We start from the raw sequence: 15164 nt of genomic DNA, 5'->3' as shown, positions 1-15164 counted from the left end.
GCAATGAAAGGCTTTATTCTACATTTGCTGGAAAAGTTTACATGTAATTGATTGTAATTAACATGTAATGAACAAACCAGCTCCTAATGGATGTGAATTAACTATACAAAACTGGCCCTCACCTGGCATTAAAATGGTAGATTATCTGACAAACTTTGGGGAAAGGCTTTTGTGATGACCCCTGTGCTTTGGAGAAAAAACTGTATTCTCTTTTGAGATGGTCCCTTTAGAAAGTGAATTTAGGGACAACTTTGGAAAGAGGGAGAATTAGTTTGAGGTCATCAGGCATCTGAGAAATGCCAATGTGGCCTGACATTGCTATGGTAATGAAAGTTACAAAACAAAGGGTAAACATACACATCTAATTGGAAGAGACAGGGAAAGGGGGAGATGAGGAAAATAACAAAAGGTAAGGTCTGTAATAGATTGTAAGAAAGGCAAGATTAAATGGTAAAAGGAGGTGGATAATGGGACAAGTAAAAAATACATCTAGAGGAAGTTTACATGGCTAATCATCAAAGTGGACATCTTTGAAACTCAACATAAGCTCAGAGCACGGCACCTCATCTTTTAATTAGGCATTGTGCAGTTTTCCAGACTCAACAATACGTTCGACAATTTCAGAACATACTCCCATTTCTTTTGTCGTCTCTGGACAGCAGCCATGGGTGATAACTGTTTTACCCATTTAAGCCTCTAAACACACCATTTGTTTCTTTACCTGTCCCAGTGCCATCCTCCTATACATCTATATTTCCTATCTTAAACTGCCAGTTGTGTTGTTAGTACATGCCTATATTTTGGACTCCACAGAAAGTGAATGTATGAATTGTCATTTATGCATTTTGAAATTGATACACCCTTAACAATTACTTGGAAATGAATCTATGTAAATAATATAGGAAAGCAGGAAAACATTATTTCATATAATTTATTAAATAGTACCATAAAATAAAAGTCTCACCTATACTTTAGAGGAAATATTAAGGACTCTAGTGCTCTGGATGCTTCACTAAGTCTCTGATAGCTGGTTGAATGAAAAAGAACCTTATTTTCTGTGAGCACAGCACAGAAAAGGCTGAACACTTGTTGGATCCCTTTGAAAAGAAGAGGTTGATTAAAATTAAACATTGTTCTATAATTTAATTCTTGCACAATCCAACATTGTAACAGAAATGCTGAGTAAAAGAAACGTAATTTGCAAACTTTAACAACTTGTTACACAGATCTATAGTAACAAGTGTACTTTGTAAGTCCTTTACTACAATGCCAGCTAAATATCACATACCATCCTGACTTGGAACTGTGTCATCATTCCTTCACTGTTGCTGGATCAAAAACCTGGAACTCAAGGCAATTAAGTTTGGGTATCAAATATGCCTTGCCAGTGATACACACCCATGAAAGAATTTTAAAATATAACTTGAATGTACAAGGGCAATAGTCAATAATTTCCTTTAGCTCCTGAACCTGTACACATTTGGGAGACTAATACATGCAGCTTACTATATATGATAATTCTCTCAAAATGTAATTGAAGCCAAATAGATCACTAATGTCGTTTGGAAAATAAACCATTCAACTTGTACCTGGCCTGGCCTACACACAACAATGCTATGAGAGAACTGGAGTTATCTCTTTATATCTTCAGAGTAACAAGGGATAGGAAATAAAACACTGACTTGTCACTATTACCAAATTGCCAATAATAAAGAAAAAATAATGAGGACATTTTTTATGTTACTCTTGAGATTTATTAAAAGTCCATGACCAAGAAACCATTGTTGATTGTTATAAAAACGCATCTGGTTCACTAGTGTCCTTTAGGGAATAAAATCTGCTTCCCTAACTTGTCTGGCCTATATGTGGCTCCAGATCCGCAGCAATGTGGTTGACTCTGAAATGGCCCAGCAAGGCACAAGGACAATTAGGGATGGGCAAGAAATGGTGGCAGAGCCAGCACCACCCACATCCCATGAATGAATTTAAAAAATTAAGCATAATTATATCAAGTATATTGTCTGCACCAAGTATCCCAAACCTCAAATGTATTCGATACTTGCAACATGAACTAATTAATGCTGAAGAACAAAATAACAATACCAAATCTAAATGACTTACTTTAACAAATGTACTAAAATGTGACTCAACATTTGCTGGAAAGTATGTTGAAATTTATTATCACTAAACCTAATACCAGTTATCTTCAGTTCAGCTATATATTGTTTTGCCATACAAACGGACATACGAACAAGGAGTAGGAATAAGCCATTCGGTCCTTCAAACTTGCTCCGCCATTTAATAAGATCGTAGTTGATCTGATAGTAGCCTCAAATCTGCATCCTACCGAACCCAATGATCCATCACCACCTTGCTTACCAAGAATCTATCCACCACTGCCTTAAAAATATTCAAAGACTATGCTTCTGCAACCTTTTCAGGAAGAAAGTTTGAAAGCCTCATACCCTGAGAAAAAATTCTCCTAATCTCCCTTTTAAATGGGCAACCCCTTATTTTTAAACAGTGACCCCTAGTTCTAGATTCTCCCACAAGAGGAAACATCCTCTCCACCTCCAACCTGTCATGACCCCTTAGGATCTTGTGTGTTTCAATCATGACGCCTCATTCTTCTAAGCTCCAGCCATTAAATCAATTCCCAGAGGTAAATAGCTGACAATCACAGGGCTGTTTCGTCCGTGAAACAAACTGAAATGAAGGCCAAAATGTATTATACACATTCCATTTAAAGTATGCAAAACACTGCCCACAGTTCCCATGAGATGCCTTTTCCTATGTTTTCAATAGAATTCAGTATGTTTTTAATTAGACCATTAATAGTGGAAACACAAAACAAGTAAAATGCAAAAGCACAACTCCATTGAATTACATTTTTAGGTCATTGCTTGAAAATGTATTGCAAAATATTGATCATAATGTCCTCAGTCAACATTTCCTGAAGTAGATCATGTGATCTGACATTACATTTGCATTTCCTGTTTTGGTCATATACAACGGACATAGTAGAGCATCATATTGTGCATGCTAAATGAATGGTATTTGACACATTTGTCCTCTCATCAAGCTAGTGGCATTTATATCACCTAAATACCATACATTGTGGATCTCTTTTTTTAAAATCAGGAATTTAAATTCGGGAATTTAGGAAGAAAAATAGCAGTCTACATTAAGTATACATCACTGGATTAATATTGATTATTTTTCTCAACAATATTACCACAAACAACACAAATTTTTCAAACTCTAATTCTTTTTCTATGGCAAAAACAACAGCAAACATTTGAAAGTTCTGCATGGGCTGTAACCACCAAGCTCCAAGGCAAAGTTTCTGAGGGTTACCAAAAAGATGTGCTAAGGAATCATCCCCTATATCCAGCTGGAATTTCCAAGATAAGCATAGCACAACAACTGCCCAGGATGTTCAAACTTCCTTTGGGGAGTTGCCCTGCACTGGGAAGCATCTGAAAATGTGACCCAAATCTCAAATATCATTTGGTTCCAACGGTCTAACAGCAACAGTTACTCAGAAAAGATTAGAGGCATTTCTAGCTTCTGGGTAACTATTGTACTGACCTCCCCTCTGCAGGACCCAAATCCTCCCATCTCCAGGCCTGACTAGATTCTCCACGCCAGGAACAACCAGGCAGCCTCCATTAGCTAGTGTCATAAAACAGACGTGTGGTTTACATACCTTTGACTGTGCTGTCCTCAATTGTCGGCCTTGGGAGCCTGCTGCGTTAATTGATCTTGCAACGTAGGCCGGGCAAGATCTGTATAAGATGGGGGTAGTGGCTGGATTTCAAGTAATTACAAGTGTGGCAATATTGGCAACATGGCTCAATTGCCACTCCACCAGAAGTTATGGGTCTTTGTGTTTACCTTCAATTACCGTCCAACTTCAGTTAGTGCCTTTTACATTTGGGCTGCACATCTGGATCCACTATAATTCGCCAATCGCCGCAACAGGGCCACAACAGACACCATCTCCCTGGCTCTACAATCAACCCTGGAACACCTAGATAACAAGGAGACTTATGCTAGGCTCCTATTTGTTGACTACTGCTCAGCTTTCACCAAAACTCCTACAAAACTCATCTCCAAACTCCGTGGCCTCAGCATTGGCTCCTCCCTCTGTGACTAGATCCTAGACTTCCTAACCCACAGACGACAATTAGTAAGAATAGACAATGACACCTCCTCCACAATTATCCTCAACAACGGGACCCCGCAAGACTGTATCCTCAGCCCCTTACTATATTCCCTATAAACATATGACTATTGGCCAGTTCCACTCCAACTCCATTTTCAAGTTTGCTGATGACACCACTGTAGTGGGTGGGATCTCAAACAATGACGTGACGGAGTATAGGAAAGAGATAGAGTATCAGGTGAGTTGGTGTGACGACAATAATTTCTCTCTCAATGTCAGTAAAACAAAGGAGATAGTCATCGACTTCAGGAAGTGTAGTGGCGAGCATGTCCCTGTCTATATCAATGGTGATGAAGTGGAAATGGTCAAGAGCTTCAAGTTTCTAGTGTCCAGATCACCAACAACCTATCTTCATCCCTCCATGCTGACACCGCAGTTAAGAAAGTCCACCAACGCATCTACTTTCTCAGGAGGCTAAAGAAATTCGGCATGTCCGTTACAACGCTCACCAATTTTTACAGATACATCATAGAAAGTATCCTTTCCGGATGTATCACAGCTTGGTATGGCTCCTGCTCTGACCAAGACCACAAGAAACTACAAAGGGTTGTGAACGTAGCCCAGTCCATCATGCAAACCAGACTCCCCTCCACTGACTTAATCTACACTTCCCGCTGCCTCGGAAAAGCAGCCGGCATAATCAAGGACCCCATAAGGTTCACCATGGTAGGCTTCTGCAGAAAATGCAGATGTATGGGATTGGGGGTGATCTAGGAAATTGGATCAGGAATTGGCTAGCGGATAGGAAACAGAGGGTGGTGGTTGATAGTAAATATTCATCATGGAGTGCGGTTACAAGTGGTGTACCTCAGGGATCTGTTTTGGGGCCACTGCTGTTTGTAATATTTATTAATGATCTGGATGAGGGTATAGTTGGGTGGATTAGCAAATTTGCTGATGACACCAAAGTCGGTGGTGTGGTAGACAGTGAGGAAGGGTGTCGTAGTTTGCAGGAAGACTTAGACAGGTTGCAAAGTTGGGCCGAGAGGTGGCGGATGGAGTTTAATGCGGAGAAGTGTGAGGTAATTCACTTTGGTAGGAATAACAGATGTGTTGAGTATAGGGCTAACGGGAGGACTTTGAATAGTGTGGAGGAGCAGAGGGATCTAGGTGTATGTGTGCATAGATCCCTGAAAGTTGGGAATCAAGTAGATAAGGTTGTTAAGAAGGCATATGGTGTCTTGGCGTTTATTGGTAGGGGGATTGAATTTAGGAGTCGTAGCGTTATGTTGCAACTGTACACAACTCTGGTGCGGCCGCACTTGGAGTACTGTGTGCAGTTCTGGTCCCCACATTACAGGAAGGATGTGGAGGCTTTGGAGAGGGTGCAGAGGAGGTTTACCAGGATGTTGCCTGGTATGGAGGGGAGATCCTATGAGGAGAGGCTGAGGGATTTGGGATTGTTTTCGCTGGAAAGGCGGCGGCTAAGAGGGGATCTTATTGAAACATATAAGATGATTAGAGGTTTAGATAGGGTGGATAGTGATAGCCTTTTTCCTCTGATGGAGAAATCCAGCACGAGGGGGCATGGCTTTAAATTGAGGGGGGGTAGTTATAGAACCGATGTCAGGGGTAGGTTCTTTACCCAGAGGGTGGTGAGGGATTGGAATGCCCTGCCAGCATCAGTAGTAAATGCGCCTAGTTTGGGGGCGTTTAAGAGATCCGTAGATAGGTTCATGGACGAAAAGAAATTGGTTTAGGTTGGAGGGTCACAGTTTTTTTTTTTTAACTGGTCGGTGCAACATCGTGGGCCGAAGGGCCTGTTCTGCGCTGTAATGTTCTATGTTCTATGTTCTATACATGCCAGACATACTCTCTTCCACTTTATTTCGTCGGGAGAAAGATACAAAAGTCTAAGATCACATGGCAACCAACTCAAGAACAGCTTCTTAGCTGCTGCCATCAGGCTTTTGAATGCAGTTGATATTCCTTATATTCAGTTGATCTCTTTCTACACCCTAGCTATGACTAACATTACATTCTGCACCCTCTCCTTTCCTTCTCCCGTGTAGTCTATGAACGGTATGTTTTCTGTTTAGCACGCAAGAAGCAATACTTCTCACTGTATCCCAATACATGTGACAATTATAAATCAAATCGGTAATTTGCCAATCAATGTCACATAAATTGATTGTTCATATTTTACTTCAGTTATTTTTCCCAAATAATTTTCGAACAGGTCTTCATCAATAAAGATTTTCATTGACTACTGACATTTTTTCAACTGATCACCCTGAACTACTTTTTCTGTTGCATCCATTTACACCAGCATGTGAAAATTCTTGATGTAGTGACTGCACATCTAGGTTACTTTTGACTCTCCAGAACAACAGCGTTTCTTACACTAGAGTTGTATGGGCAAAGATGAGAAATCATATCTAACCAGTGTTGTGATAACCCAATTTTAATGCCTGTACTTTAACCAGGCAACATTTCACAATAATTTTCTCCAACTATGTTTGTGGAAGAACAACCAGTTTTGAAATTATGCATTTAGCAAAAGCCAAACTCAAGTGATAAATGTGTACAGTACTTCAGTGTCATAAAAAAGTTATAGTCATAGATGGTGCTACATCATTATCTTTTGATCTTTAAGCCCTGGTGGATCCATGAGAATATTGAATTAACACTCTGAAGTCATGAGTTAACAGTAATCATCACTGTTCAACATGTTTGCTTCTTCAGAATGTTTACTTAACCCCTTCAGATTGCTGCACAAGGCCAATAAAGTTTCCTGCACTAAATAATACACATGCACAAGTCACCAATAACAAACCACTGACTCATCAACAGATAGAGTTCCTTCTTTAAAAAAGTATTTAAAAAAAGTAACAGCATCCTGCTGATAATACAAGCTCTGGAATTTCTTTGGAAATAACTTCCATTTCCTGACTGCAATGTTCTTAAGAATCCAAAGGATATGAAACATACTTTTCTGAGTTGGCCAAACAAGTATGACCATCATATTGTACAGTTAATTTCCTTTTGTTATGTTTCAATCTTCTTTGCAAGATGAAAAAGTGTTTCAATTCTACTTCACTATCTAATCGCGATTAGATATAACATGCATATGCCAACCATTCCAAAAGAATAACTCTCAAAACCCATTCCATCCACATCTTTGTCACAGAGTGAAAGCATGAATAATGGGTCAGTTTTTCTTTAGAGGGCATCTCAATTTTTTTGAAACTTGCAATTATATTTCTTGTTCAAATTTCAAATTGAAGATTTGAACCCGATATCAACAAATTGACAATATTCCACTACCACCCAATAATTCAGAGCAGCATTATTCAGAAGCATCTGCACATATCTCAAATGCACTGTTGTTGGCTGGAAGTTTCTTTATTCTTTTGTGTGATTTGAGCGTTGCTGGCAAGGCCAGCATTTATTGTCCATCCTTAATTGCCCTTTATCAGGTGGTGGTGTGATGCCTTCTGAAAAATTGCACATCATGCGGTGTGGCACACCCCAGTGCTGTTAAACTTGGATTTCCAGAATTTTGATGTAGCAGTGATAAAGGAATGGTGATATATTCCCAAATTTGAATATGTGGCTTGAAGGAGAACTTGATGTTACCAAGTGCCTACTGCTTCGATTGTTCTTCTAGGAAGTAGAAGTTGCAGATTTGGAAGGTGCTGTCTAAGGAGCCTAGGTAAATTCCTACAGTGCATCTTTTAGATGGCACACACTGCTGCCACTGAGTGTCAGGTGTAGAGGGAGTGAATGTTTTGTGGACAGGGTGCCAATTAGCAGGTTGCTTTGTCCTGAATGGTGTTGAGCTTCTTGGGTGTTGTTGGAGCTGCACTCATCCAGGCAAATGGAGAGTATTCCATCACACTTCTAACTTGTGTCTTGTAGATGGTGAATACGCTTTGGTGAGTCAGGAGGAGAGTTACTTGCCTTAGAGGTCCTAGCCTCAAATCTGCTTTTGCAGCCACCTATCTATTGGCTGGTCTACTTCAGTTTTTGGTTAATGGTAACCCTCATGATGTTGATGGTGTGGCTATTCAGCAATGGTAACGCTTTTAAATGTCAAGGTCAGACGATTAGATACATTCTTATTGGAAATGGTCATTACCTGGCACTTGTGTGATTGCTTTCCACTTGTCGGCCCCAGCCTGAATTTTGTCCAGGTCTTGCTGCATGGGGATATGAACTGTTTCAGCTTCTGATCAGCTTTGAATGGTATTGAACACTCTTTAATGAACATTCCCACTTCTGGCCTTACATTCTGGGGAAGGTCATCGAAGATGAAGCAGATAGTTGGACTTAGGACACTTTCCTGAGGAACTCCTCCAGTGATGTCCTGGGGCTGACATGATTGACCATCAACAAACACAATTGTTTGTTCTTGGTCAATCAAGGGATAGAAGATAGGCTGGCCAGAAGAGCACTGGAATAGTCAAATCTAGGAAGGTTATTGTTTAGGACGGACGTGAACGCACTGGAGGGGGTGCAGAGGAGATTTAACAGGATGCGCCTGAGATGGAACATTTAAGTTATGAAGAGAGGTTGGATAGGCTTGGGTTGTTTTCTCTGGAGTAGAGAAGACTGACGGGGTGACCGGATTGATGTGTTCAAGATCATGAACACCTTCATCTTGTGTTCATCTCAATCCATTTGCTGCTGAAACCCTCATGTCTGCCTCGGTCACCTCTATCACAGAATCACAGAATACTGCAGTGCGGAAGAGGCCCTTCGGCCCATCGAGTCCGCGTCGCACATGAAATGCCCTGACCTGGCAACCTAATCTCACTTGCCAACAGTTGGCCCATAGCCTTGAACATTATGGCATGCCAAGTACTCATCCAGGTACTTTTTAAAGGATGTGAGACATCCTGCCTCCACCACCCTCCCAGATAGTGCATTCCAGATTGTCACCATCCTCTGAGTAAAAACGTTTTTCCTCAAATCCCCCCAAACTTCCCACCCCTCACTTTTAACTTCTGTCCCCTCGTAACCGACACTTCATCTGAGGGAAACGGCTGCTCCCTATCCACCCTGTCCATGCCCCTCAATCTTGAGCACATCAATCAGGTCACCCCGTCAGTCTTCTCTACTCCAGAGAAAACAACCCAAGCCTATCCAACCTCTCTTCATAACTTAAATGTTCCATCCCAGGCGCATCCTGGTAAATCTCCCCTGCACCCCCTCCAGTGTGTTCGCGGCCATCCTAAATAATAACCTTCCTCCATTATCTTGACCCTCCACATCTCTGTACCTTCCTCCAGCCTCACAAGACTGAGAGATCTCTGCACGCCTCCAATTCTGGCCTCTTATGCATCCTCAATTACAATTACTTCACCACTGACAGCCATGCCTTCAGCTGCCTTGGCCCTACATTCTGGAATTCATGGCCGAAGCCTCTAACTCTCTCTTCTTTAAAACATTTGTTTAAAACACCTACCTCTTACCAAGTTTTTGGCCATATGTCCTAAAATCAGCGTCCAATTTTGTTTAATAACTCCCCGGTGCCTTTGGATACACTACTTTGTTAAAAGAGCTGTACCTATGCAAGTTATTGATGCAAGGCAAGAAAATGCCGACATAATGTAGCAAAAAATCATACTCCAGAGCACAAAGAATAAAGCTAGATTAGGTTGAACATCTTTGTATCACAATGCGAGAAACAGGAAAAATGGAATTCTGAAGTCATAGAGTCGTAGAGGTTTACAGCTTGGAAACAGGCCCTTCGGCCCAATTTGTCCATGCTGCCCTTTTTTTTAAACCCCTAAGCGAATCCCAATTGCCCGCATTTGGCCCATATCTCCTCTATACCCATCGTACCCATGTAACTATCTAAATGCTTTTTAAAAGACAAAATTGTACCCGCCTCTACTACTACCTCTGGCAGTTTGTTCCAGACACTCACCACCCTCTGTGAAATAATTGCCCCTCTGGACACTTTTGTATCTCTCCCCTCTCACCTTAAACTTATGCCCTCTAGTTTTAGGCTCCCCTACCTTTGGGAAAAGATATTGACTATCTACCTTGTCTCATTATTTTACAGACCTCTATAAGGTCACCCCTCAGCCTCCTATGCTCCAAAGAAAAAAGTCCCAGTCTATTCAGCCTCTCCTTATAACTCAATCCATCAAGTCCCGGTAGCATCCTAGTAAATCTTTTCTGCACTCTTTCTAGTTTAATAATATCCTTTCTATAATAGGGTGACCAGAATTGCACACAGTATTCCAAGTGTGGCCTTACCAATGTCTTGTACAACTTCAACAAGACGTCCCAACTCCTGTATTCAATGTTCTGACCGATGAAACCAAGCATGCCGAATGCCTTCTTCACCACTCTGTCCACCTGTGACTCCACTTTCAAGGAGCTATGAACATGTATCCCTCGATCTCTTTGTTCTGTGACTCTCCCCAACGCCCTACCATTAACTGAGTAAGTCCTGCCCTGGTTCAATCTACCAAAATGCATCATCTCACATTTGTCTAAATTAAACTCCATCTGCCATTCGTCAGCCCACTGGCCCAATTGATCAAGATCCCGTTGCAATTGGAGCTAACTTTCTTCACTGTCCACTGTGCCACCAATCTAATCTGCGATATCTGTTGGATAATATCTACCCCATTTCAGTACAGAATACAATATTGCATAATCTTGCAAATCTCAAACCTTTGTTCCAAATCCAAATAAATGTTTTTTTTCCAATTGCACAATTACAATTCAAAATGCACTCCATCTCATGGATGGTAGGAAAGCTTGGATGTTAGAATAACCATTTTTAAAAATTCTTTCATGGGATGCGCGCATCACTGGAAAGACAAGTGCTTGTTGCCCATCCCAAATTATCCTTGAACTGATTGGCTTACTAAGCCACTTCAGAGGACAGTTAAGAGTCAACTGTAATGCTGTGGGAGGAGCTACATGTAGGCCATACCAGTTAAGGATGGCAGGTTTCCTTCCCTAAAAGACATCGGTGAACCAGATGGGTTTTTTGACAAACAACAACGGTTTCATGGTCACCATTAGTGAGACTAGCTTTTAATTCCAGATATTTTATTAATTGAATTTAAATTCCACCAGCTGCTGTGATGGGATTTGAAACCATGTCCTTTGAGTTTTAGCTGGGCTTCTGGATTACTGCTCCAGTAACTTTTCCATTATGTCCTTGACCATCTGAACTCATAAGCTTGCTGTGCTTTGGATCATGGAACACATTCTCCATTTACAATACCTGTAATAGTAGTACTTTTGTACTGGCTTCTAACAGGTACATGCCCTGAAAGAAATTCTACGATAATAACTGAGAATAATATTTTGGACAAATAAACGATATCAACATTTATTTTATATTGCATCAGTCTCAAGGACTGATGGATAGTTTATTACAAACTGTTGTTCATTGTGAACTGTATAGCAAGCTAGTGGTCATGCTGAAAATAGAACTATGAAGTGGGAATAATAAAACTGAAGTTCAATTCTGGAGCTTTTATATCACAAATCAAGGCAGCAAAGCCCAAATGATTTGTCAATGCCAATTGGACCCCACGATTAAATTTCAGCCTCCCTTCTCAACTTCAATGAAAATATAAACAAAGTTGATGGTTGAGTGTGATACTAAAATTAGTGACTACAATGATAGTCCAATATCATGTCATCGCAGCAGAAAAATATTGTCAAATAGTTCACAAGTGGCTTTAATGGAATTATTTTGCAATTCTCAATGGGATTGCAATAGATTTAAGAATACAATAGGAGTTTAAACATATGCTATGGGCGTAGAAAACCATTAAAACTAAATGCTTTACTGCAAATTGGTGGTATAAAACCAAAGTAAGTAGTTTCAAAGATTACAATTGAATAGAAAGAAAACATATTTAATGCAGTGAGTCAATTATGTCAAAACATTACACTTAATGCAGCCATCTAGTTCATTATTCTCTTAAACAAACTAAAGAAGCTGATCTATTTTGGGGGTTCAGTGGTGGGGTTTAATGACACATTTCCAAATTGCAGTGGCTATTTATGGAGTGCGAAACAGCTCGTTTGTTTAGCAATTATCAGGATGTCGAAGATTGGTAGAGACAGCATAAGCTATAGGTGTTAGAACCAGACCAATGTAGAGGGATCAAAGGCCTGTGTGTCTCATAAGTTGATAGCAATGTTGTTTAGGGGTTCAAGACCACGACAAAGCCTGTCCTTACTCATATTGATATGTCCTCCCTTTATTTGGAAGCTGTAATTTGTGGTTATCTATTGGAATTTGTTAGGTAATATTTAATTTTGCTTTCACTTTTCTGGACAGAATTACCCATACGTTTACAATAAAGCATTTTAAAAGTGGGTTCCACTTTCACCATCAGTTGTTGAGGATATTTTGGGTTCAATTAGAATAAGGATGTCAGACTGGGAAATGAAATATAACCCAAAGGTTTTCTAGAAATTTCTACAAGAACAATAGAGGAAGTACGGTACAATGCCAATTGTCAACAGACAAGATCAAGAAATTTCAAATTTATGTGACATGGCTTTTATTGCAAGTCTGAGTTTCTTTGACCTTTTACTCCAAAAACAAAACAAAACTTTCTGCTTACTAACATAAATAAGAACATAAGAACGAGGAGCAGTAGTAGGTCATCTGGCCCCTCAAGCCTTATCTGCCATTCAAGAAGATCATGGCTGATCTTTTCGTGGACACAGCTCCACTTACCTACCCGCTCACCATAACCCTTAATTCCTTTCCTTTTCAAAAATGTATCTATCCTTGCCTTAAAAACATTCAATGAGGTAGCCTCAACTGCCTCACTGGGCACAGAATTCCACAGATTCACAACCCTTTGTGTGAAGAAGTTCCTCCTCAACTCAGTGCTAAATCTGCTCCCCCTTATTTTGAGACCATAGTTCTACTTTCACCTGCCAGTGGAAACAACTTCCCTGCTTCTATCTTATCTATTCCCTTCATAATCTTATATGTTTCTAAAAGGTGTCCCCTCATTCTTCTGAATTCCAATGAGTAGAGCCCCAGTCTACTCAATCTCTCCTCATAAGCCAACCCTCTCAACTCTGGAATCAAAGTATGTGAATCTCCTCTGCACTCCCTCCAGTGCCAGGATATCCTTTCTCAAGTAAGGAGACCAAAACTGTACACAGTACTCCAGGTGTGGCCTCACCAGCACCTTATACAGCTGCAACATAACCTCACTGTTTTAAACTCCATCCCTCTAGCAATGAAGGATAAAATTCCATTTGCCTTCTTAATTACCTGCTGCACCTGCAAACCAACTCCTTGAGATTCTTGCACAAGGACACCCAGGTTCCTCTGCACAGCAGCATGCTGCAATTTTTTAACGTTTAAGTAATAGTCCATTTTGCTGTTATTCCTACCAAAATGGATGACCTCACATTTACCAACATTGTACTCCATCTGCCAGACCCTCGCCCACTCACTTAGACTATCTATATCCCTTTGCAGGCTTTCAGCGTCCTCTGCACACTTTGCTCTGCCACTCATCTTAGTGTTATCTGCAAATTTTGACACACTACACTTGGTCCCCAACTCCAAATCATCTATGTAAATCGTAAACAATTGCGATCCCAACACTGATCCCAGAAGCACACCACTAGTCACTGATCGCCAACCAGGAAAACATCCATTTACCCCCATTCTTTGCTTTCTGCTATTCAACCAATCCTCTATCTGTGCCAATACATTACCTGTAACACCGTGCACCTTTATCTTATGTAGCAGTCTTTGGTGTGGCACCTTGTCAAATGCCTTCTGGAAATCCAGATACACCACATCCACAGGTTCCCCATTGTCCATTGCACATGTGATGTTCTCAAAATATTCCACCAAATTAGTCAAACATGACCTTCCCTTCATGAACCTATGCTCCGTCTTACCAATGGGACAATTTATATCCAGATGTCTCGCTATTTCTTCCTTGATGATAGATTCAAGTATTTTCCCTACTACAGAAGTTAAGCTCACCAGCCTATAGTTACCCACTTTTTGTCTACCTCCTTTTTTAAACAGTGGCGTCACATTGTTTTCCAATCTGCGGGAACCACCCAGAGTCCAGCAAATTTTGGTAAATTACCACTAGTGTATTTGCTATTTCCCCCGCCATCTCTTTTAGTACCCTGGGATGCATTCCATCAGAGCCAGGAGACTTGTCTACCTTTAGCCCCATTAGCTTGCCCAACACTACCTCTTTCATTATAATGATAGTTTCTTGTTCCTCACCTGCCATAGCCTTCCTGTCATCAATTTTTGGCATGTTATTTGTGTCTTTCACTGTGAAGCTTGACACAAAATACCTGTTCAATGCCTCAGCCATTTTCTCATTTCCAGTTATTATATCCCCCTTCTTATCCTCTAAAGGACCAATGTTTACTTTAGCCACTCTTTTTCATTTTATATATTTGTAGAAACTTTTGCTATCTGTTTTTATATTCTGAGCCATCTTACTCTCATAATCCATCTTACTTTTCTTTATAGCTTTTTTCGTGGCTTTCTGCTGACCTTTAAAGATTTCCCAATCCTCTAGTTTCCCACTAGTCTTTGCCACTTAGTATGCATTTTCTTTCAATTTGGTCCTGTGTAATGGGACAGGAATAATTAATGATCTTACAGTTAGGGATCCTCTTGGAAGAAGCGATCACAGTATGGCTGAATTTAAAATACAGATGGAGCGCGAGAAAGTAAAATTTTTGAGAAAACCACCCTTTATTTCCTAAGATATCCATGGCTAATTATTTCTTTTTCTGCAGTCCTTCTTTACCACTGATATATACTTTTGCTGAGCACTGTGAAAGATCACTTTGAAAGTCCTCCACTGTTCCTCAATTGTCCCACCATAAAGTTTTTGCTCCCAGTCTACCTTAGCCAATGCAACCCTCATCCCTTTGTAGTCTCCTTTGTTTAAGCACAAGACACTGGGTATTGGATTTTACTTTCTCGCGCTCCATCTGT

The 15164-nt window shown here is 40.5% G+C and overlaps 1 protein-coding gene across 2 annotated transcripts in view; it reads right to left on the bottom strand.

The window, feature by feature from the left end:
* Positions 1–15164, bottom strand: part of sbf2 (SET binding factor 2) — a 555079-nt gene that overhangs the window by 258929 nt on the left and 280986 nt on the right. For both annotated transcript variants that reach the window (XM_078220692.1, XM_078220693.1), the window contains exon 7: positions 965–1097. In XM_078220692.1, the coding sequence (XP_078076818.1) occupies positions 965–1097 (133 nt within the window). The remainder of the gene's footprint in view (positions 1–964; positions 1098–15164) is intronic.

This window comes from Mustelus asterias, chromosome 9 (assembly GCF_964213995.1).
Source record: "Mustelus asterias chromosome 9, sMusAst1.hap1.1, whole genome shotgun sequence".
In the NCBI taxonomy this organism is placed as follows: domain Eukaryota; kingdom Metazoa; phylum Chordata; class Chondrichthyes; order Carcharhiniformes; family Triakidae; genus Mustelus; species Mustelus asterias.
This window is presented reverse-complemented; position numbering and strand designations above follow the sequence as displayed.